The sequence below is a fragment of the Caretta caretta genome, chromosome 3 (assembly GCF_965140235.1).
Source record: "Caretta caretta isolate rCarCar2 chromosome 3, rCarCar1.hap1, whole genome shotgun sequence".
Classification (NCBI taxonomy): Eukaryota; Metazoa; Chordata; order Testudines; family Cheloniidae; genus Caretta; species Caretta caretta.
In genome coordinates this window covers 65,271,765-65,296,550 of record NC_134208.1, presented here as the reverse complement: position 1 = coordinate 65,296,550, position 24,786 = coordinate 65,271,765, and the positions used below count along the sequence as shown (strand labels likewise).

Sequence of the window (24,786 nt, the reverse complement as noted above, 5' to 3'; positions counted from 1 at the left end):
TGGCTCTGCCATGTTAGAAACTTGGATTCTATTCCAGACTCTATCTGAAGTGGCCTTTTGCCACCTCTCCGTTAACTTATTTATAAAGTATGGGGGCTAATACTTGATTGCCTTTGAGAGTTAGTGCATGAGGCCTTGGTCAGTAAGAAATCTGAATTCTTGCTTCCAGCTCAATATATTTCATCCAGGCTCCAGGGAATTTGGTGGGAAGTCAGACAGTCTGTCACATTCACGCTCTTATCTGCCTGTCTTTGTAGTGCCATGGAATAGGCAGCCTGATTCAGCTGAAATGCAGAACATCCAACAAACTCCAGTAGACCTGAGGTCTGAGCTACATAAATTGTAATGATACCTGTGATTGCGGAGGTAGGGCACAACATAGTGCATAATATTTACAAGCAAAGGAATAACTCTCTCTTTTTCATCGCTGTAGAAAACCATATCCAACAGATGAGCCAAAACCTATGAGACATAAGAAGCAAGAAATTGAAGAATTTAAGGTGGCTGTTGGGGAGGAGTGTTTGGCTTGGCTTTTTTTAAACTTGCTTCTTATAACCCCCAAAAGAGCATTATATTTATACTGACACGTTTAAGAGTAGCAGCCGTGTTAGTCTGTATTCTCAAAAAGAAAAGGAGTGCTTGTGGCACCTATGCATCTGCATCCGATGGAGTGAGCTGTAGCTCATGAAAGCTTATGCTCAAATAAATTGGTTAGTCTCTAAGGTGCCACAAGTCCTCCTTTTCTTTTTTATATTTATACTGTTACTTTTCTGCATGATGTTCTTCAATATAATATTTCCACAACCTTAAGTATATTGAATCTTTCAAAATTAGAAAATAACATAAATTATAAAGGTTTCAGAGTAACAGCCGTGTTAGTCTGTATTCGGAAAAAGAAAAGGAGTACTTGTGGCACCTTAGAGACTAACCAATTTATTTGAGCATAAGCTTTCGTGAGCTACAGCTCACTTCATCGGATGCATACTGTGGAAAGTATAGAAGATCTTTTTATACACACAAAGCATGAAAAAATGGGTGTTTACCACTACAAAAGGTTTTCTCTCCCCCTACCCCACTCTCCTGCTGGTAATAGCTTATCTAAAGTGATCACTCTCCTTACAATGTGTATGATAATCAAGTTGGGCCATTTCCAGCACAAATCCAGGTTTTCTCTCCCTCTCCCCCCCCCCCCCCCCACACACACACACACATTAGGCCCTGTGATGGTGTCTATTCAGGGGATGATATCTATTCAGGGGACACCATCACAGGGCCTAATAACATCAGCCACACTATCAGAGGCTCGTTCACCTGCACATCCACCAATGTGATATATGCCATCATGTGCCAGCAATGCCCCTCTGCCATGTACATTGGTCAAACTGGACAGTCTCTACGTAAAAGAATAAATGGACACAAATCAGATGTCAAGAATTATAACATTCATAAACCAGTCGGAGAACACTTCAATCTCTCTGGTCACACGATTACAGACATGAAAGTTGTGATATTACAACAAAAAAACTTCAAAACCAGACTCCAGCGAGAGACTGTTGAATTGGAATTCATTTGCAAATTGGATACAATTAACTTAGGCTTGAATAGAGATTGGGAGTGACTAAGTCATTATGCAAGGTAACCTATTTCCCCTTGTTTTTTCCTACCCCCGCCCCCAAGACGTTCTTGTTAAACCCTGGATTTGTGCTGGAAATGGCCCAACTTGATTATCATACACATTGTAAGGAGAGTGACCACTTTAGATAAGCTATTACCAGCAGGAGAGTGGGGTGGGGGGAGAGAAAACCTTTTGTAGTGGTAAACACCCATTTTTTCATGCTTTGTGTGTATAAAAAGATCTTCTATACTTTCCACAGTATGCATCCGATGAAGTGAGCTGTAGCTCACGAAAGCTTATGCTCAAATAAATTGGTTAGTCTCCACAAGTACTCCTTTTCTTTTTATAAATTATAAAATCTTTCCCTTTTAAAAAATGTGTAGGTTCTCTTTTATAAAGTGAATTTAGCGCTTAAGATACAATTAAATCCATCCACAGGTGATTGTGCTGTAAACTTTTCTACATTCTCCTCCCAATGAAGAGCCATTTCTTGGGTAAATCTCCATGCCCATTTAACCCGTGACACTTCTGATATGACTGATAAGGGGAGTGGCAACTATGTAAGTATTATTAATTTATTCAAATTTAATACAAATGTTATCAAATCTGAGGTATTGTACAAAATTTAGAACACGAAGTATAAAGATATATTTAAAAATAAAAATACATGAACTCTCAGCTAAGACACACTACAGCAAGAGTAGGTAACCTATGGCACGCGTGGCAAAAGCGGCACGCAAGCTGATTTTCAGTGGCACTCACACTGCCCAGGTCCTGGCCACCGGTCCGGGGGGCTCTGCATTTTAATTTAATTTTAAATGAAGCTTCTTAAACATTTTAAAAACCTTATTTACTTTACATACAACAATTGTTTAGTTATATATTACAGACTTATAGAAAGAGACCTTCTAAAAATGTTAAAATGTATTACTGGCATGCGAAACCTTCAATTGGAGGGAATAAATGAAGACTCAGCACACCACTTCTGAAAGGTTGCCAACCCCTGCGCTATAGCATAGCCCACAAAATATAAGCATTAGTTCACAATTACCAGCACATAAATTCATCCATACAATGCCTATATAACATAAACCCTGTCACAAAAATCCTTACCAAACACCCCAAATTCCTCACTCAATTTCTTCCAGCAAACCCTGGTACAAGTCACTGCACATGTATAACATGTCAGGATTACAAAGATTAATACCCTGGCACATGGCAGGAACCTGTGTCCATTGACTTCAATGGCTACTGTCAAATTTTCCTTTTTTCCCCACAAAATGCAAATAAAATATAATATCAATCACCACAAACTAATACAGCAAATTAACAAAATCATACAAATAAATATGTCTAGGACAGAAGTCAGGGCAGACGACAGGAACCCCTTGACAGATATGAGGATTATTTTGCCTATTAGACATCTGTCAGTAGTCACTGTTCTGAACCTCAATGACTCTCTGATCACATGGTCACTTTTTGTTTTCAGCCCAATGAGAGTGATTGGGGCCTATGGACAGCACCACCACACAAATGATAATTGTACAACGTTGAGAACATTGCCAGTTCTTAGCAAATAACCAACAAAATGGCAAATTCATGTATACATTTGCTGTCCATTATCACTCTTAGGCCTCTTTATGCATTTCTTTTCCCCATTGTGCATATATATATTTCAATTATTTTTCCCATAGATATTTAACTAGTATTCTTCTGAATTGAATCTCATGTGCATGTTTCTGTGCATATTTCTAATCTCTCTATGTCCCTCTGTATTATAAGAAACCAGCATGTAGTATAACTGAAGAAACATTTACCTCAGAAAGTAATGTTAATGCATGGACGCTATAAACTGAAGGAGTTATATTTGAGGTTTCCAGAGCTGGATACAACATATCTAAAAGAAAAAGTGACAGCAAGAGACAATTGATTTTGGAAACTATGTACCTTATATCAATATCTACAAAAATAAATATTTAAAAGTAAATATATTCCAAGACATGGAAAACTGACTGTTTTTTGTTTCACCATGTGCATTAGGTTTAATATAGCTCAGTACTCCGCACAACAGCACTAAATCTGATTTAGCAAACGTCTAATATTATAAAATCTGTCATTTTTCAGTAACGTGAAGGGAATCAATAAATTAATTCAATATTTGATTTTGAATAACGGGAAAATAAGCTACCTTCAACATCCGATTCCAAGTTGTTTCCATCAACCATTATCTTGGGGGAGGGTTTGACCTCTAGGTTTCGTCTTAGCCAAGTAGTCTGTTCCAAGGAAGAACCAGCAATGGCACCAATGGCATCCACTATTTTGTGAGTTACATCCTGATGGAAAGCAAGAAACAAATGTGTAAAGAACCTTGTGTAAAAGAGTAAATTGGTTATCCTGAGATATGTTGTCTACACAGATACTCATTAGCTCAGTGTCAGGAGAAGAGGAATTATAGAATGGGATATCATAGGGTTCTGTTCTGGATTCACTTCTGTTCAACATCAGCAATGATGAATACTCCTTGGAGGATGAGGTGAACAGATCTTAGCCAATTGATTAATCAAATTGGTAGATGGTATGAAGTTGAAAGGTAGCACAAACACTTCAGAGGATAGAAGTGAAATGCAAAATAATTCTGATAAATCAGAGAACTGGTCTGAAATCAGGAAAATGAAACAATTACATGCTTAGTGGCTTTATCTATGAGTAAGAAGTGGAAGGCTATATGGATCTGATTGCAGCAATAGTTTTCACATCTTCATTTAAAAAAAACACAGAAATAAGGTTTATTCAATAGCCATCCCTATGACTGGGAAAATTTAAGTGTGTTGTGTCCATTCACAAAATCTCGTTCTGGATATTAAACTCTTTTTTTCCCCCCTTTTAATCTGAAGCACCTTTGTGTTTCAGTTGAAATATCAAGGTCTCAATGGATAATTTGAAAGATTATTTCATAATCCTGGATTGCTTTTTCCAAAAATATCACCTATCACAAATAGAGCATGTGACCTCCGCTGGACTATCTACTGTTTACCATCACAAAGAGTTTACATTCAAAATTAAAGCAATGGGAGGTGCAACATTTTTGCAATGATCACAGGTGAAGTAAAGGTATGTCATATATGGTAATATATGATATATACAAGTGTGCTTAAAAAGCTTGTGTAACAGACCTTTCCCCCCAACAGCATGCCTTTTCACCTAACATCAAAGAATAACTTACTCTATCAGAGACATGAATTAACTCATGATCCTGAAAGTTGTTCAGGAAAGTGATTTCCGATGGTAAACAGCATGACTGCTACAGTACAATATGTCTTTGCAGCTAACGTTTCAGGCACTCTGATCAGGAGTTAAGCAGGTTTGGAATTATAGGAGAAACACAAAAAAAGTAGGTTTCAGAGTAGCAGCCGTGTTAGTCTGTATCCGCAAAAAGAAGAGGAGGAGTTGTGGCACCTTAGAGACTAACCAATTTATTTGAGCATAAGCTTTGGTGAGCTACAGCTCACTTCACTGGATGCATTCAGTGGAAAATACAGTGGGGAGGTTTATATACACAGAGAACATGAAACAATGGGTGTTACTATACACACTGTAAGGAGAGTGATCAGGTAAGGTGAGCTATTACCAGCAGGAGAGCGGGAGGGTGGGGGACCTTTTGTAGTGATAATCAAGGTGGGCCATTTCCAGCAGACAAGAACATCTGAGGAACAGTGGGGGCGGGGAGTGGGGGGGGCAGAATAAAAATGGGGAAATAGTTTTACTTTGTGTAATGACCCATCCACTCCCAGTCTTCTAGCTCTGTCAATCTGTTTCTTCACTTCAGCAGATGGATATTGTAGTTGTAAGAATGCTTGATCGAGATCTTGTAGGTGTTTGTCTCTGTCTGAGGGGTTGACAGAGCCAGAAGAGTACCCAGAAGTTACCTACTACAGGACAGGCCCAACAAAGAAAATAACAGAACACCACTAGCCATCACCTTCAGCCCCCAACTAAAACCTCTCCAACGCATCATCAAGGATCTACAACCTATCCTGAAGGACGACCCATCACTCTCACAGATCTTGGGAGAGAGGCCAGTCCTTGCTTACAGACAGCCCCCCAACCTGAAGCAAATACTCACCAGCAACCACACACCAGAACCACTAACCCAGGAACTATCCTTGCAACAAAGCCCGTTGCCAACTGTGTCCACATATCTATTCAGGGGACGCCATCATACGGCCTAATCACATCAGCCACACTACCAGAGGCTCATTCACCTGCACATCTACCAATGTGATATATGCCATCATGTGCCAGCAATGGCCCTCTGCCATGTACATTGGCCAAACTGGACAGTCTCTACGTAAAAGAATAAATGGACACAAATCAGACGTCAAGAATTATAACATTCAAAAACCAGTCGGAGAACACTTCAATCTCTTTGGTCACTCAATTACAGACCTAAAAGTGGCAATTCTTCAACAAAAAAACCTTCAGAAACAGACTCCAAAGAGAGACTACTGAATTGGAATTAATTTGCAAACTGAATACAATTAACTTAGGCTTGAATAAAGACTGGGAGTGGATGGGTCATTACACAAAGTAAAACTATTTCCCCATGTTTATTCCCCCCCCACCTCCCCAACTGTTCTTCAGACGTTCTTGTCAACTGCTGGAAATGGCCCACCTTGATTATCACTACAGAAGTGGCCCACCTTGATTATCACTCCCCGCTCTCCTGCTGGTAATAGCTCACCTTACCTGATCACTCTCGTTACAGTGTGTATGGTAACACCCATTGTTTCATGTTCTCTGTGTATATAAATCTCCTCACTGTATTTTCCACTGAATGCATCCGATGAAGTGAGCTGTAGCTCACGAAAGCTTATGCTCAAATAAAATGTGTTAGTCTCTAAGGTGTCACAAGTCCTCCTTTTCTTTTTACAAAAAAAGTAGTCAAGTGTTCAAGCTCACAAGAGAATTCACTTAAGGTATATTTTAGATTCAGTAAGTACATGTATCATAAAGGGAAGGCTAACTACCTTTAAATCCCTCCTGGCCAGAGGAAAAAACCCTTTCACCTGTAAAGGGTTACGAAGCTAAAGATAACCTCACTGGCACCTGACCAAAATGACCAATGAGGAGACAAGATACTTTCAAAGCTGGGGGGCGGGGAAACAAAGGGTTCTCTCAGTCTATGTGTTGCTTTTGCCGGGACCAGAGCAGGAATGCAGGTCAGAACTCCTGTAAAGGGCTAATAAGCAATCTAGTTAGATATGCGTTAGATTCTGTTTTGTTTAAATGGCTGATAAAATAAGTTGTGCTGAATGGAATGTATATTCCTGTTTTTTTGTCTTTTTGTAACTTAAGGTTTTGCCTAGAGGGATTCTCTGTTTTGAATCTGATTACCCTGTAAGGTATTTACCATCCTGATTTTACACAGGTGATTCTTTTACTTTTTCTTCAATTAAACTTCTTCTTTTAAGAACCTGATTGCTTTTTCATTGTTCTTAAGATCCAAGAGTTTGGGTCTGTGTTCACCTATGCAAATTGGTGAGGATTTTTATCAAGCTTTCCCCAGGAAAGGGGGTGTAGGGTTTGGGAGGATTTTGGGGGGAAGACGTTTCTAGGTGGGCTCTTTCCCTGTTACATATTTGTTAGACGTTTGGTGGTGGCAGCAATAAAGTCCAGGAGCAAAAGGTAAAATAGTTTGTACCTTGGGGAAGTTTTAACCTAAGCTGGTAAAAATAAGCTTAGGGGGTTTTTCATGCAGGTCCCCACATCTGTACCCTAGAGTTCAGAGTGGGGAAGGAACCTTGACAACATGCATATCTGACTGCATGTTTTGCCCATAGACTAGATGAATGATGATTTGTGGCAGTACCATAGAGAAGTGTCTGGGGGTTGTAGTAGAGCATCATAAACTGAACATGAGTCCAAACTGCAATGCCTCTACATAAAATACTAATCCAAGCTGTATTAACAGGAGTACCTCAAGTACAAGCAGCAAGGTAATTAATCTTCTCTGCTTAGTGCTATTTAGCTTCAGTTGGAGTACTGCATTCAGTGTTGGGTTCCAACATTTTTTAAAAAAAGAAATGAAGCTTAGAAAGCTCAGAGGGCAGCAACAGAAGTGATAAATGTTGAGAAAATAAGAACTGTGATATAAAATTAACAAACCTAGGCAAGGCACAGTCCACAGAAAGATGACTAATGGGAGAAATGTTAATAATGAGGACAGAACAAATAGCAACGGGTTTAAGTTACAGCAAGAAAATTTTAAGTTAAATACAGTATTAAGAAAAATATAACAACTATAAGCAATAGAAAAAACTACAAAAGGAAATAAAAAAGCCATTATAACAAGATCAGTTGCTTAAAAATATTTTTTTTAAATGTACAGGAAAGATCAGATATGCTGTACTCTCAGCAGTTAGGCATTTACTGAAGAATATTTTAACAGTAAATTTATACAAAAACGTATTTTTTACCTGAAGATCTCTTTGATCTTTCTTATTCTCCAGACTTGGGTTTTTCATAATAAACTCATTTAGAACACTAAAAAGAAAATATATTAAATGAAAACTGATGATAATCTTAAAATAAAATATTGCATTATTTTAGAATAACAGGCAAAAATTCCATGGCAAATTCACATGCACAGTACACATTAGTTGAAACTTCAGCTACTTCCCTTTAGTTTGCTAAAATTCCAAAAGACCCATTTCCAAATGTCTGAAATTTATTTTGATTGTTACAGACAATTTGTATAATTAATAGTTTTCAAGTAGCTGTAACATTGGAATCCATCCAAAAATATCTTCATGGAGAGGTTTTTGGACAAATTAATTTGTGGCTATTTGATTTAACACTTCACTACAATATTACTACAATTTACAGAGAATATTGTTCAGTGCTTAACACAAATGACCGTATTCAGCATTTTATTTCTGAAGTTCAGCAAACTGTTTCTGGGCTGGTAATTAATCCTATATCACATGAGAGGAAAATATACAAAATAAATAGTCATAAGAGTGACTTATTGAGTAAATTTAAACATTTAAAACTACTGTTTAGAGGGTCCTGGTAGCTGAGGGGATTAATAATGAGATATGGAGTTTGACATATGTAGGTCTCTTATTTAAATTTGACCACGGGTGAAAGTGACAAAAAGTCATTTTCATCTAATGGCTCTCTGATGGCCTATGGAAAAAATGTGTTGGGAGACCTCACAAACTAGCATCACAAGTATTCATAATTACCACACCGTTGGCAATGTGACTGAGGGAAGCTGAGAACTGGATGAAGATAGTACTACACTCATACCAGAAGTGCTTCTTCCAGAAAAATTGTCGGAGCAATATAAGAATCAACATTTGTATGTGATCAACATTCTTTCAAGTAAGATACTGCACTGAAGATAAATCTTTGTCAAGAAGGTCTCTAGGAAATAGGAATTTTTCTCCAGTCAAAACTACAAGTAATTAAATCAAGATTTTAAACACTTGCCCTTTATATAATTTTACATTTATGGGATCACAATTTTGTTAGAAATTGTAAGTGTAACTGCTCACCCAAGTATGAGAAACTGCCCTGGTGCTGGAAGACTGAGTTGTACAGAATCCTTCAGAAGAAGCAATAGTGTTGCCCAGCTGTCTACTAAGCTGGACACTGGAATCCTGTAAGATGATGAGAGAGTTAAAGTGATAAAATCATGTCAAGTGTCAAATTTTCTATTGTCCCATCTCTCCTGTCTGACAACACCAACTTTAGTGCCAACCAAAAGCACTGTTCACATACAGGAGATCAAAATTTAGGACCTGTCTCACCCACTTGGTTAACAGATCAATAGAAATGGGGAGGTAATGTGCCAGACTCTGAAGGTATGGGGAAGAAGACACCCTCTCTGGCCAATGACTGAAGTGGTACTGATGAGTCTGGAGGGGTCTGAGTCCAGTCTTCCTCAGCTGCAGAGAGGTTTGCTGTGGGCCTTTCCATTTAGGGGAGAGAATGAAAGATAAAGGAGGAATTGAGGAACCCAGAAGATTCCCTTTTCATCTATAATATAAAATAACACAAACCAGCTAGACCCACAAATGAATTTAGGTGCATAACTGCCACTTTAGGCACCTAACTGCAAAATTTGGATTCTCAAAACCTCCAATCAGCTGCCCCCTTACCTTGTAGGTAGCTAAATTCCACCTATGTTTCTGCTGGTGGACATGCACAAAGCCACCTCACTCCTGATACACAGATCATGTCTAAACCCCAGTGAGATCCACAAACTAGGCATTCTTCTGCCTATCTCACCTGAGGGGCCCAATCTGGTAGGTGTTATCAGAGCATAGCTACCATATCAGGACCCATTCAGTAGTAGTAGTGTATTTATGCCCAATAACCCAGTGGTTAGAGCACTCACCCAGGATCAAATCCCCATTCTGCCTGAACTCGGGTCTCCTACCTGCATGGGGAGTGCCCTAACCATATAGGTATTCTTGGGCAGGTCTCTCCATCTCTCTGTTGAAACTGTTCCACTTTGTATAAATAATTAGATATTCATTAGAACAGGGGCTGGAACTTGGGTCTTTCAGGTAAGTGCCTGACCACTGTGCTATAGAATAATCTCACGCTCTCTCTAGTCCAATGAATATTTATTTATTTACACAAAGTGGAACAGCTCCAATGGGACAGATTGAGAGAATACCCTATAGCCCAGTGATTAGAGCACTCGCTGGAGAGATGGGAGACCTAGGTTCAAGTTCTTACTCCACAACAGGCAGAGAGGGAATTTGAGCCCCGATCCCCCAGGTCCTGGGTGAGTGCTCAAACACTAAGCTATTGAATATTAGGGGGACATCTCCACCTCTTCCTCCCCCTCCATTTTCTGCAAGAAAGGACTGACCTGGCTGACGTGCCTAACTCTTGGAGAGGGTTCATGGCTATAAATCCCTAGCGAGGTGCCTCCCATTATGTGCCTAATTCCCTTTGAGGAGCAGGGCTTAGGCTCCACCTCTGTCTTCAGTATTTTCTAATGGCTAGCTTAGGCAGCTCTCCACTTAGCTTGCTGGCTTTTGTGCATCCCATTCTTAGGTGCCTAATTCTCCCCAAGCATTGTCTAGGGAGCCTGGGCACCTAACTCAGGACTGTGGATTCTACTAGGTGTCAGTGTGCCTAGAAGTTAGGCATTGCAATGCTGAGTCTAAGTGGATATAGCTCATAGATTACTAAGGAGAAAACTGTTTTTTTCTCATGTAACCTTTCGGTCTGTTGTAGTAAATCAGAGGGAGGTAACTTTCTGTTAAGGATATAAAATGTCCAGATTCTCTTTCATAGTTATCTACTGACTGATGATACAGAAAGAAAACAATAAAGGATCTACAGCCTCATTGTCTTACCTTTGAATATAAGCATAGAAAAATTGCAGCATGCAGACTTCCAATGACAGATGCTTCTAGAAAGACAAGAAATCAGTGTCACCAGGAAGAAATTGACTTTTGTCTTTTTGTTTACCTCAGCAAAAACAGTGGGTGTTGAACCAACTACCAGGTTTTAAAAGGTAACAAAACAGTGGATAGCTTGAGGTCAAATTAAATTGCAATGCACTCAGAGGGGTGTCTGAGTGTCACACTTGGGCAGCAAAAATCTTAGCCATGTAAAACCTAATGTTACTCTGAAGCACTCTCCCCTATCCCCTCCACCCTAGCTGAATCACAGAACGCCACTAACAGGCTCCAGAGTGAGGGGCCAGAGATCACATCTAGACCTCCCTCAACTGGACAGATGATACGAGGCCTTTCAAAAGCAATAACAAAGGAGAAAAGAATGGGAATCCTGGGGCATCCCAGCCTTAAAAATATCTTAGCCCCCATGAAAAAAAAAAAGAGTCACATCCGATTAATCCTCCTATCTAGTAGGTATCCAAAAGAGTGAATTTTAAATCAGTATATGATACTCCACAGGTGGCACAACTACTTTGTTAACCTGAACTTGCTTATTTTTGAAATATGAAACACAATTGATTATATAATTCAAATGCTGTCAATCTAGCATCTTTCACTAAATATATTTTTTAAATGAGAGAAAAATGGTTTTCTACATACAATAGGATTAAGAAGAAATTACCAGAAACAGATTTTGGTAGCGGACACCTGTTACCAACCTACAGCACATTGGTAGCATGTTCCTTCAGCACAATTTGAGTACTTGTACAATTTATCACTTCTAAAATAGCATCATATGAACTAGCAACAACTCTGTGATTTTCCTACCTTGTCCTTGGCTATGGCTGGAGGCTGCTTTAAAACTTCTTTTACTGTTTGTATAACAGTCTCTGTTCTCATAACACTGATAGAGCGAACTAGCTCTACCAGTAGAAGCTGTTCTTCACTGGCTGTAGGAATAACCTGGAAAAGACCAACATATGCTATACATTACTATTACAGTTAATAGTGTTGTCCAGCGTAGAAGTTGTTGATGAGAATAGTTTTCCAAAGTAAAGGACAATGCATGAGAAGCTAAGAATATTTAAAAAACAAACAAACAAACAAACTTGTAGGAACGAGAGGTAGATGAAATTTTTTGGACAAATAGTTTACCAGATATTCATTGACGGTCACTTTCCTTTGAAGTCTCTATTTTAAATATTAGTCACTTACAATAATGGTTTTTTAAAAAATTCTATTATAAAAAAATTAACAATTTTATTCAATTCTAAAATAAATGTGTGGTTATTTGACCATGCGGACACATGCATAAACATAAATGCACTTATGAAAAGGATTTGCATAATGTTTCATTTGACCCCAAAAATCTTAGCTTGAATTTTTTGAAGTAGGTTCTAAAGACAAATAGTGGAAATCCAGTAAATCAGATTACCACTTATTCAAGTAGCCATGTCAACTAGCGACATGCACATACCTTTGTTCTAGAAGTGTTTTTGTTTTGTCTCCTCTCATTCCATACAAATGCAACAGCAGCCATAAAGTGAACACCGTGATTCATTGATATTGGGCCCAACAATTCAAGAATCTGCTGCCTCAAATTCTGAAACACAGAAAGAGAATGTGCACACATTGAAACAAGAATCCAAACTTTATACTCTAACTGACTGACATACCACACTGAAAAATTTCTGAGAACGATCCCTCTCCTATTCTGTAATATTTGGGCAGCACTTCTCTTCTTGCAAATACCAGAGGCAAGCGTAGACTTCTATATGGACTTCCAGAGTTTAGCCATGCCCCTTCTGCACTCATTCAGATAACTGCTTCCAAAGATGTACTGAAGCATTAAACAGATCATACAAAAGTTCTTTACAGTAACTCCTTATCCAACCATATTAACTCTATGCTTGACTTTGAAGTGGCCGTTGTCATGGCACCCAAAGGATTTATCTTGAATGGGGTGAAGTACAGGAAAAGGTCATCCTAGATATTGTCCTGAATTAGTTTTGTTCTAATCAAGATAAATCTTAACAGCTCTTCTCACATCCAGCATATGACAAATGCTCTTGACTACTGAAGCTTCAGGCAAAACAAAAAGAGAACAATCTGTGATGTATGTAAGTATTAAACTTAGGTAACCAATTATTCTGGAGTACAAAGGATGATCTTGTCTTCGTGAAATATGCAGTATGGGTCATCCCTTCTGTAAGGAAACTGATTTCAGAGAGTCTTTTTGCCAACATGAATATGACCAGGAAGTAGGTGTTTATAGAAAGACAATACAGAGAATTAAATGCCATTAGTTTCAATGGATATGTTGTAAAAACCTGTAGCATGGTGTCCCTTTTTTTATACATACATCAAAAAATAATATTGTGTATATTAAGGTGAACAGGTTTGTAGTACATAAAGTAACATTACGACTATGTGGAAATCACACTAAAATCCATGTATCATATCAGATAACCTGAATTTGTTTACAAAAACACAAAATTCCTTCAATAGCGGAAGAGTTTGAACTGACTCCAATAAATGGGCAAAGCAGGACATCAAGCATGTTACTGGAATACTTTGAAAAACTCCTCAAATACCATATTGTTCAATTCCTCCTGTCTGCAACCTACTCTTTCCAGTCGCCATCCTGTGATCTGATATGATCTCTCTCCATACAATGATGCCGCTAACAGGAGCTGGATGGAGCATGGAACCTCATGAGGGTGTCAGATCAAGTGTTTATTGAAATATATGGTGAGATTTTTGTAAAGATTTTAAACAAATATTCTATAACCTTAGAGATATAAAATGGTATTTTAAATGGTTTACAATGTGAACACTTCCCCTTCTCTCTGCTTCAGCTATTGTTCACGGGTGATGTTATGTCATCAGTACAGTACTAACTGGAAAATCATATTTTTGTCAGAACTTATACATTTTACCAAAGCAAATTGTAAACTAATTATAAACTGGCTGCCCATCCCCTCTTAGCCTGGGGACAACTCAGGTATTGCAAAAGTTGACTCTTCTAAGAAATACTAATGGAATACAGTTAGATTTGGTTTGACAAAGGTAACCATGCACAATTCAAACCATGTTACTCCTGATGTTCTGACCTTTGTTGATCCAAGATTAATAGTGGTAACAGATGCAGCTGCTGCAGCAGTTGTTTTCTCTGAAGAATCTGCCTGGTGCAGTATGCTCCACAGCAAAGTCACAGACGACATGATCATATGAAGGATAGACAGGATTCCACTGCGTGCTTCAAACAAGTGTTTCTGGTCTACATTAACCAAAAGCTAGAGGTATTATAAAAAATGACAACCCAGCATTAAATATCTACATACTAGCATTAGCAAAATTATATAAATGAAGAAATAACAAGAACAGCTAAACATTTTACACTGTGATTTTAGGATGAACATCTACATAGGCTTTTGTAAGATGTTTACCCTGTTTGTTCTGAATAACAGCAAGAAAATGAAAAATCAGTATTTTTTTTAATGTCTTTTCAATTCCTCTGGCATGATGTGTCTATTAATATAAATTTGTATTTTAAGGAGCAATAGGAAGCATATTCCTTTAGCAGTGTACGCTTCTCAAATAATAAAGTAGCACCTTTAATATCTATTGTACAATGCATTGATTTAGTGAAATATAAATATAAAAAAGTGTGAGTTTTCAGAATGTATAAAGATTTACCCTACAGTTTTATATTCTGATTACAATGCATGTAGAGATTTTAGTTTGGCCAAAACTAACCAGTGTATCTTCCATACTCAATGGCCTCTGTTTACTGCTTTATTCCCAAACATCGCATAAGAAATTCAGTGTCACAATAGGCAAATATGACACTGGCATATTGAGTGGAGCTGTATGGCTGGAAGATGTCAAAGCATAGTTTCCTCGCTCATCCCCATAGACATCTGCTGATGTGGCTAGTGCTAACACAAAATCTTAACACCCAGTGGTATTTCTGACTGTACGGATTTATCAGAAGTGTTGCGGAATGTGCTTAATCCAGGACCACAGGGCTTGTAGTGACACCTGCAAGCAGATCCAGCCCAGCATTATCCTTCACAAGGCATACAAAGCAAAGATTGTACTTATCCATGGGGTACATAGATAAGTTGGTAGGGGATATGTTAAAAATGCTATCAATTAGACTGGGGCATATTCTGAAGGTCTGAGGGTTTTTCATTATCATCTCTATTTCTACAGTGATTACATTTAAATCTTGGTAAATGCCTTTGCAAGTGATTAACATTACTTCAGAATTAGTGCTATAATGAATACCATAACAACATTATCTACTTGCAAAGACAGGTAATAAGTATTTTGATGGTGAATACTGAAGAGTTGGGGAAAGGGATAGAAAATATATATTTAAATAAAGCTAAACAGTCAACAAGAAAAAGTGGTCCATTAGGTTCAGGGCCAAATGCCCAGTATATAGACTATGCACCCAGCTGCAGCTACAAAATATTGTCAGAGCCAGAAGTCAAGCTGCTAATATACAAAGCTTCAAGCTAGCAGGAAGAGGCACTAGAATGGACATTCCGACAGAAAGTTTTGTTTCTAAAGAGCGTAAATCCAAGTAGCAGAGTTAACTAGGTAGGTGAACACAGAACCCAACCATATTCAGGAACAACAAAGTGTGGCACCAATAGTAAGTTCCACAGTTAAGTTTGGCTGCTGGAACTAACCCTTTAGAATTCTGAGGTGGAGGAATTCCCACCCTTGCTCTTGTGTAGGAGCATGGACTCCAAGAATAAGGCTTTATGACAACTGAATCTTTGGAGAATACATGCAACGATTGGAAAAATTTATGGTTTGTATACAATATGTTATCAATGAATAATGCTTTCTCTTATAAGAATTCTCTAAATCCCAATTATTACCCAAAAATAATTCATTATGATTTAAATATATTGAATATATATTGGGGGGAGGGATAGCTCCGTGGTTTGATCATTGGCCTGCTAAACCCAGGGTTGTGAGTTCAGTCCTTGAGGGGGCCATTTAGGGATCTGGGGCAAAAAAAATTGAGGATTGGTCCTGCTTTTTGAGCAGGGGGTTGGACTAGATGATCTCCTGAGGTCCCTTCCAACTCTGGTATTTTATGATTCTACGAATATGTTCCCCACAAGCACCTCAAACTTAAATTCAGAGCAAATGCAACATTACAAGCATTCCAAATGTAGACAATACACTCTAATTTAACAAATGTGACATAAGAAGCCTCTCAGATACTTGACTAAGTTTACCTGATGATACTGTGTAGACGGATCAAGTAGACAGTAATGAATTATTGTTGTGATGCCTTCTAACAGGGTAAGAATCATATCTGGTGGAGTAATTGATGCCATCCAAAGCGGCCTAAAATGCAACATTGAGTTTGTTGTGAATTTGCTCCACACAGCTAAGTAAACACTTAAATATATGATCAAATTTGCAAAAAGAAAAAAAGTATATACATGCCTGCTATCGGATAATCCTGTTTCATATTTATACTGCTGAATTAAATTATCCAAATTCCTGCAAAGCTGGAGGGTCACAGAAACTACCACTCTTTGTAGAACTTTTCCCATGTAAGGCAGAGTAGACGTGATTAGGCCAATCCACTGGGGGTGCATTTTACAGGCACAGTGTTGGTGTAAAGCTCTTATTACTGCACAGAGAAACATGCCTTGAGAGGTTATTGGTTGGGAGTGTAAGTACTGAAGTGAAGTCATTGGCTGCTGTGGGTTAATCTGCTCCAAGTCAGTAATGACAAATTCAAAGCCTGTTTCGTTCTCCTCAGGCACGGTCATTACTCTATGCTCTAAGACAATTAGTCGCTGAAGCACTTTTAAGAGCTGTGACTGTAGAGTACTGCCACTGTCAAATTCATCTTCAGAAAAGTTGATAAGGCTGTCTTCAGAGAGACCTTCTTCAATAACAACTATGTTTTTACCAGCTACCTTTTCACTGTGCCACTTCTGTGCACTAAAGATAGAAGATAGCAAACAGTGCAGGATCACTTTCTGAACCTTGCATTTGGATAACATGTCTGAAATAAAGCTAGGAAAGCCCTTTGCAGAACTTTCTATTACTTTTGCCAGTTCAGAAAAGAGAAGTGTCAAAATTTCAATGCTCATCATCTGCATATTGCGGTTTCCTATTAGATCTTGTGGGGTTACCTTTACATGAGTTGGATAGTGGCTCCTCATATAGTATAAACATAGAGAGATAAGAATTTCTATGTACATAGAACTCCTAAAGTTATGATTAGAGTCCACTGGAATGTGACTATAGAAGTCTTTGCCCATAACAGATATTCGATGCCTGGCTAAAAGATTCTGAAGCAAGGACAGCTGAGGAGTGTATACATTGTTGACACTGGTAGTAGAGATGGCATTTACAAAAGCAGAGGGGTTTGTTTTCAAGATTGCTTTGATTGCAGAAAAAGCATATAAGGTTCTTGAGGAGTCATATAACTGGAGATAAAGCAAAACATGTTGATATAATGGATGAATGTTAAAACTAGGAGATTTTCGTATTCCTGGAGACCCCACATCACTCTCTATTTCTGAAATTTCTCCCTCTCCACAGCTGTACCAATTCTCTAAATCAAGACCATCACTAAAGAAAATACTGGTTTGTTTAAGCTTTTCTGTTTGTGCTTTTTTCTTGTCTTCATCTTTCCTTCTGGCTATTTTCACTTTGGGCTTTGCTCCTGGTTGCTTACCAGCCTCTTTAACAATAGTTTCTTTTTCTGACATTTTTTCTGGTAGTTTTCCTTTGAAGCTGAACTGAATACTACTGTGACTTCTTTGTCCAGATTTTGCATCTGATGACCTGAAAGTAAGGTCAGAGGGGGCCTGAGTGCTTACTCCAGTACAAGGTGATGAATCCATTAGTCTTTCAAGTCCAGTCTCAATCGAAGCAGATAATAACTGAGAACTGTCATCACCAAACAAACTGTTCTGGCTGCTTTGAATATTTTCATCTTCACTTTTAGAAACCTCCTCAGAGTGATCTAAAGTACTGAATTTAGATGAAACATCATCGGGATGCAGATCATGTTTAACGGATTCGGTCTCCTCTCCAAGACCACTTACTACCTTGCATATCAAGTCAGTAACCACCTGGTGCACAATTTCATCAGGTGAGTCTTCTCGCAATGTCTGAGAACTATTCTGAGCACCGAGGCTTTCTGCCTCCACCTCATAGCTCAGGTTGTCTCCAGCAGATGACTGTGAACAGCCAGAGTCAGAACTCTGGAGTATTTCTATTTGATGGTCGGGAAGGTCAAAATCAGACACCACCATTGGAATAGTCTCACTGCTAGTACTTAACAAGGACAGTCTGTCACTCAAAGGGTTAACTGTGAGACTGAAGTTCCCCATTTCATCCATGATAAGTTGTTTTTCATTGTTTTCTTTAGGTGTAATGAGTTGTCGTTGGCTTACAGGCATGTGAGAAAATGCTTAAAAAAGAAATCACAAAAAATAGTTACGGCCTACGAATAGTTTTTCTTTAGGTTTACTTTGAACTTGAGATATAAGCAGAAATAATAAAAACTTACATTTAAATAAAATTATTATACTTTGCACCTTTCATCCTGAAAGATCATAAAGCAACTTAAATGTCCATTTACTAACTGTATAAAGCAGAGCTTCACCCATCAATTAAATGATTAATAGGATAGCTTCAACCACTTCTGAAGTGGATAGGGGTGACTGTTTAACAGCACAAAGCAAGTCTAAACCCCTGGAGAGAGAGAGAGAGAGAGAGAGAGAGAGACAGAGGTCTCCGACTGAGAGAGGTTACTCCTAAGAAGCCTGAAACCTCAAGTGGATGCCCTCAAGGAGCTGTAGAGGTGGAGGTGAAAGGTGCAGTTATCCCTGAAACTGTGACATATACAAGGGAAAAGTTGTTTTAACTGTACTCCAAATATTTGGCATGCTGCAGAGTTGAACCCACAGAGAAGTTTTCACTGAGACTAAAAAATTTTTTGGAAAGAGAATATAATCTTTACCAGCATCCTAAATGCTGGCAGTTCTGAAAACTATTTAATATGCAAATCACGCCTGGTGTTTCTTCTGCCATCTGTTTCATGTTATATGGACAAAAATACATAAAATATTATATATACTTAAATTAATAAAATGTTAGTTATTAAGGAATTTTTGAGGGGGTTAAATTGTACTTACCATCACCACAGCTAAATTTTTGCATGAAGTGCTTTTCAGTTTCTTCTTCAGGGTAGTGAGGAGACTTATTCCAGTAGCACTCAGCCTGAACTCGTTGCACAGAAACTCTCTGTGTTTTTGGATGTAGTAGCAGTAGAAGCAAAGGTTCAAGTACTCTTGCAATGTCATGTCTTTGGAGTACTTGGTTTAACCATGCTTGCCCCACTGACCAGGTAGAACCATCTAAGCTATTAAGGCTGTCCAGCATAATGAACAAAGACCTGGGGGAAAAAAACAGGAATAAATCTAACATGTTGCTACTACAGAATATAATCTATTTTAATCTAATCTACATTAAACTTCAATATTTGCCCACTTTCAATGAGCACTTTCTCTGCTTTTTCTATCTCAATATGCAAGTGTACTTCCTCTCTTTCACTCAAAATAATTAGCAAGCAACAACTATGTTTAATATACTAATCTTTCATATATGCATGAGGAATGTTGAGATGTGTAATTAAAACTCTACTCAGATTTTCAAAAAATATATTGCTCTCTAAGTTTGCACTGATGTGATTGCAATGATTCTTTATAACCTATGTACTGAGCAATAGTAATATATTAGGTTTGTTCAGATGAGTATCCCAAGACATACTGATTACAGCTTGTTTCACATAAGTGGCATTTTGTTTGGAATCAATGAGAAGCTCTCTTTCAAATTTTGCATCCAAAAGTGAAATTTACATATTCTAAAACAACAGAAAAGGAGACAGAAAGCACTAACAGTAAAGACAGATCAAAATAATAGAGGAATTCTCATTTACTGTGTTTGTACAGCATCTAGCACAATGAAGCCCTAACTTGGTTGCCCTTTAGGTGACACTGCAATATAAATAACAGCAACAGTTTTAAAAATCTGTAAATGAGGTTGCAGAGAAAATAAAATAATTATTATCTACAAGTGTTATCCTCAAGGACTGAGAACAGAAATATAGCTTACTTGACAATAACACTGTTCCTATTTTCATCATTTTCTCCCTTTCATATCTTAGGTCTTGAGAGCCCTTTCCAAGGGAGAAAATTAACAGTTGCCTTACCTCTTAGTTAATACACCGAGTAGCCCCTAATTATCTTTAACATTTTTATGCCATTCTGTGGTCATATTCATCAGCTTTTCTACAGAATTTACCATGTTCTCTTCAGCAATAAATAACAGAGGTAGCTCCAAAAGAAATGCAAGATGAAATGCAACACTTCACTGTGCTGTCCCACAGTTGTACGTAAAGGGTACAACATTCAAATTAATTTTCTTTCATCACATTCACACAAAGAAACTGTGTGTATGAGCACAATCCTAGCTGAGAAAGGTGAGGCTAGTGATGGGGGTTTGGTGAGAAAATTTTTGAACACAGATTTAAACACCTGAAACTGTGAAATTTACCAAAATGGATCATGAATTTGGTAGGGCCCTAATGATAACCAACCTGTCAAAGGAACGGCCAAAGGAAGAAGACTTGTTAACATGAAGGTCCCTTGTGAGATGCCAAAGCACTGCAAATTTTGCATGAGCTTCCATCCTTATTTTCTGTAAAACAAAACATAAGTTAGATCAAATTGACTATCATTCCCCCAAGAAAGTAGTGAAAGGAAAGCTAGACAAGAATGGAAACGTGGTTTTAGGTCAGATTCTCCATTTTCTCATTTTTACCTAAAGATGGTTCTTTATTACCAATCCTGAGAGGCAAGAATAGATCGTCATTGCAAAAAAAAAAAAAAAAAAAAACCTATGTACAATTTTAAAAAATAAGAACATTTACTATCCAGGACAAATGCATTTCTTAGAGGTGATAGAGAAGGTGACAGAAAGAGAGAGAGATTAGGAGGAAATATGTGATGCTCAGCTTGTGAAAAAGACAGTAATCATTACCATGGAAGAGGTACTTAAAAATCATGGCATTAAAGACATCTAATCACAGCTAAGAGGGAAAAGAGAAGGGGTTGAAAACAGAACCATGAGGCACAAACAGAGGTCAGATTGATGGGAAGATAAAGAGTGTTATAAGAGGTCTTCATCTGAATATAAGCAAATTGTTAATAGTTAATTGATTAGATGCCAGCAGATGGTGCTCAAGAATGTGTCGCATAGTTCCTGGGTTTTGTAGGACCAATAAAACTTGTGCACAGTACAGTAGATGATTTCCACTGGCTGCTCTTTATATCAGTTCTTAACATGGTGTCAGAATAAAAGTTTTTACTGCTTTAACTTTTTGTTGTGGCTGACCAGAGGCACTCAGTGACATCAGTAATGACTCAAATATCCCACTCCCTGCTATGGAACAAATACATGGGGATGTCTATGAAAAACGGAGCTGCTTCAGGGCCTCATGGACAAACTGTGAAATGGCTGCAGGACTGAACAAAGAAAGCATGGCAGGCAGAATGGCTACTCTGAATAAAGCAATGGGTAAGGACTGCTTTCCTATATGTCAGCACTTACAGCTGGCAGATGAAGAAAGGCAAGATGTAAATAAAGTCTTAGATGCTTTAGAAAAATACTTGTCCCTAAAAAAATGATAATATATGAGAAGTATATTTTCCATACATCTGATCAAAATGAAACTCAAAACTACAAACCAATACGCAACCAAGCCACACCAGTTACCCTTGTCATGTAACTCTGGCACACTTACAGACAAATTCATTAGAGATCATATAGTTGTAGGCATGAAAAATAATGGCATCAGAACACACATTGCAACAACAAAGACTGGAACTTAATGCTGCTGCTACCTACTGCAGCAGTGAATAAAATAAACGGTTACAAATTTGAAAACATTAGAAACAGTGTAAGATATACAGCATCACACAAAATAATGGCAAACTCAGACTAAAAGAATAAAAAAAAAAAAAGAGTGGTCTGCAAAGAAAGGCAAGAAATACATGTATTTTTCAGTGACCTGGGAGGTGGGAGATGTGGATTCAAGTCCGTCCTTTGAATTGGACAGAGACAAGGTCTGAATTAATATCTTCTTTCTCCCAAGAGAGTGCCTTAATCACCAGGCAACAGAGTCATTTTCATTCTCACTCTCTCTTTGACCCAGTGAATGGTGCAGGATTCATACCTGGGTATTCCACATCCCAGGAAAGACCCCAACTAATGGGCTGACAGTTATAGCAGTGCACACACACACACAAACACATATGGCTTTCTGAAGCTAGCTCTGAAAAATGATACTGTGGGGTCAAATTTGGGGATGGTTTGGTTTGGCCAAAGCTGCATTTTTCAGCAAATAAACTATTCATCCGAATAAAATTGTCCACCACTTCTTACAATACTCTGAAACATGACTGAGCAAGATAGGAATAGACCAACGTATTCTGAGAAATATAGTATACCTGGTGATGATTGATTGACTCTCTGGATTATTTGGGAACAGATGCCTTAAATTCAACAACAATTTCTGTCTTTGAATGCTGGGAAGCCCACTTTGCCTGAACGGAATTCCAGAGACTTATTAAAGGTAATGGCCCTCAGTTTGCTTGTCAGGAATTTGCACAATTTGCAGCATCAGCAGAATTTGAAAATATCACATCCTTTCTGCAACACAGCCAGTCTAAGGGCAAAGCAAAAGTAGCTGCCGAGATTACAGAGAAATTGCTAAGCAAGGCGTAGTGGGATAATAAAGACCCATGGACAGCAGTAATGGATTGAACAAATATACCAACAGAACGTCAGGGCAGCAGTCCAGTACACAATCTCATGTCACACCACACACTGATTACTGCCTGCAGCAAATAAACTTTTGAAGCCAGCAGTAGCAGAAAAGGTAACAGAAAAATTAAGAAGTGTCATCAGCAAGCCAAATACTACTACGACAGAGGTAGAAAAGAGCTCGCTGAACTTCTAATAGGACAGCCAGTATAAAGTTCAACCGGCACCTAAAGACAATGACAAAGGATGGAAGGTAGGGACAAAGAGTAGCACCAAGGTTTGAAAGGATTAGATTTTTTATCACTACGTGTCAATTTCTCCGTACACTCACAAACAGAAAAAACATATTTCCACTGATAAAGGAAGAAAAATGCTGCCTAGAATTTAAGAGTTTGATTTAAGGATATTTACTTTGTACATTTTGACGTGATGTTGACATATTGTGTTTTAACAGTTATAAAGTTTTGAATCTCAAGGTTTATTTTATTAAACAATTATTGTCTGACCCTTCCTCCATAATTTCCCGCAACTCTGAAAGTTTAAATAAAGAAAAATTGAAAAGAGTATTTATTTTTAAACATCTATATTAGCCATCAATTTTTTTTTTAAAATCTAATTCTGCCAAGTCTAATCATACTTTGTAGAATGCAGACAACTCTATAGCCCTAGCTGTTATTTCCTACAAGCAACCAGGGACCAGTTGCTCTCAAGAGTTGACCAGGTGAGTTCCAAACAACTATTCAGATGCAGGGGAAACTGCAATGACTGTGAGGTTAGTTCACCTACTAGCAATGCACAGGAATTGGTAAAGGTAATGCCACAAAATCTAACATCACAGAAATCTCCTGAGGGTAAGTGGCAGGAGAAGAAAGGGACTCAAGGTGGAACCACACAAAGTGGAAGGGATGTAAAGTTGCTCAATCATTTGAAAGACTATGTAGTTAACGGAAACTGCTCACTTTCTGTTCTAGAAAGAGAGATGTTACAGGAATGCTCTCTCTATATATAAACAGTTAAATGAAAAAAGTGCCAATACATAGTGATCAAGAACATGCAGAGAAGTTCTTGGGTTTTGTAGGAGTAATAAAACTTCTTGTTATACACTGCAAATGGCACTGATTGATCTTTACATCAGTTCTTAAAGATCATCAAAGGAGATGCTGAATGAGTTAGAAAGGCAGAATGAGAACCAGGAAGTCAGAGTCACAGGAGCCTAGAGAGAAAAAGAACCCAAAGTAGACAGTGAGCCAATAATTTTAAAAGAAGCAGATACATCAGACGGCTTATTAGAAGCCACCCAAGGCAAGAGGGTTGAGGACAGAAGAGACAGAGACCTCTAAACCACCAAAAAAAGAAGGTGGATAGCAAGGATAGAAGAGACCAAAATCAAGTGGGCCCAAAAGGAAAATAAGTGAGGGGGGTCTGTAAATAACTAAATGAAGAGAGGAGGGACCACCACCACCACTTTCAGGAGGAGTGACAAAAGATCTTCATGGAAGGCATGGCAATAAGAAAAGCTAATTTGGAGAAAGAGTAACAAGTTTTGAGGAGAGAAATGAAGTGGAGACAGCAGAACATGCCAACAAATAGATCGCTTATCAAGGCAAATTTATTGGAGGAGCAGAAGTTATAGGGTTTGCTATAATGTTGGTCAGAATACAGCAAGAGAAGAGAGCAGGAGGAAGAGTGGGCCTAGACTGAGAGAGAGAGAGAGCGCGCTGCAAAGGGAAGGAGGAGGGGGCAGAGACTGAGGTGGGAAGGAGGAGGATTTACGCCTAGGACTCAGGCACTCGGATCTCAGTTCAATTCCAAGCTTTACCACAGCCTTCTGTATGACTTTGGTTAAGTCATTAAAACTCT

General features: G+C 38.3%; 1 protein-coding gene across 9 annotated transcripts in view; it reads right to left on the bottom strand.

Annotated features, from left to right (window-relative positions):
• Nucleotides 1–24,786, bottom strand: part of DOP1A (DOP1 leucine zipper like protein A) — a 93,082-nt gene that overhangs the window by 15,604 nt on the left and 52,692 nt on the right. For all 9 annotated transcript variants that reach the window (XM_048845129.2, XM_075126550.1, XM_075126551.1 and 6 more), the window contains 13 exons: nucleotides 20,699–20,799; nucleotides 19,236–19,495; nucleotides 16,519–18,508; nucleotides 16,305–16,416; nucleotides 14,154–14,336; nucleotides 12,518–12,643; nucleotides 11,869–12,003; nucleotides 10,996–11,051; nucleotides 9,175–9,279; nucleotides 8,092–8,158; nucleotides 3,804–3,948; nucleotides 3,433–3,512; nucleotides 353–462 (listed from right to left, as the gene is read on the bottom strand). In XM_048845129.2, coding sequence (XP_048701086.2) covers nucleotides 353–462; nucleotides 3,433–3,512; nucleotides 3,804–3,948; nucleotides 8,092–8,158; nucleotides 9,175–9,279; nucleotides 10,996–11,051; nucleotides 11,869–12,003; nucleotides 12,518–12,643; nucleotides 14,154–14,336; nucleotides 16,305–16,416; nucleotides 16,519–18,508; nucleotides 19,236–19,495; nucleotides 20,699–20,799 — 3,470 coding nt within the window. The remainder of the gene's footprint in view (nucleotides 1–352; nucleotides 463–3,432; nucleotides 3,513–3,803; nucleotides 3,949–8,091; nucleotides 8,159–9,174; nucleotides 9,280–10,995; nucleotides 11,052–11,868; nucleotides 12,004–12,517; nucleotides 12,644–14,153; nucleotides 14,337–16,304; nucleotides 16,417–16,518; nucleotides 18,509–19,235; nucleotides 19,496–20,698; nucleotides 20,800–24,786) is intronic.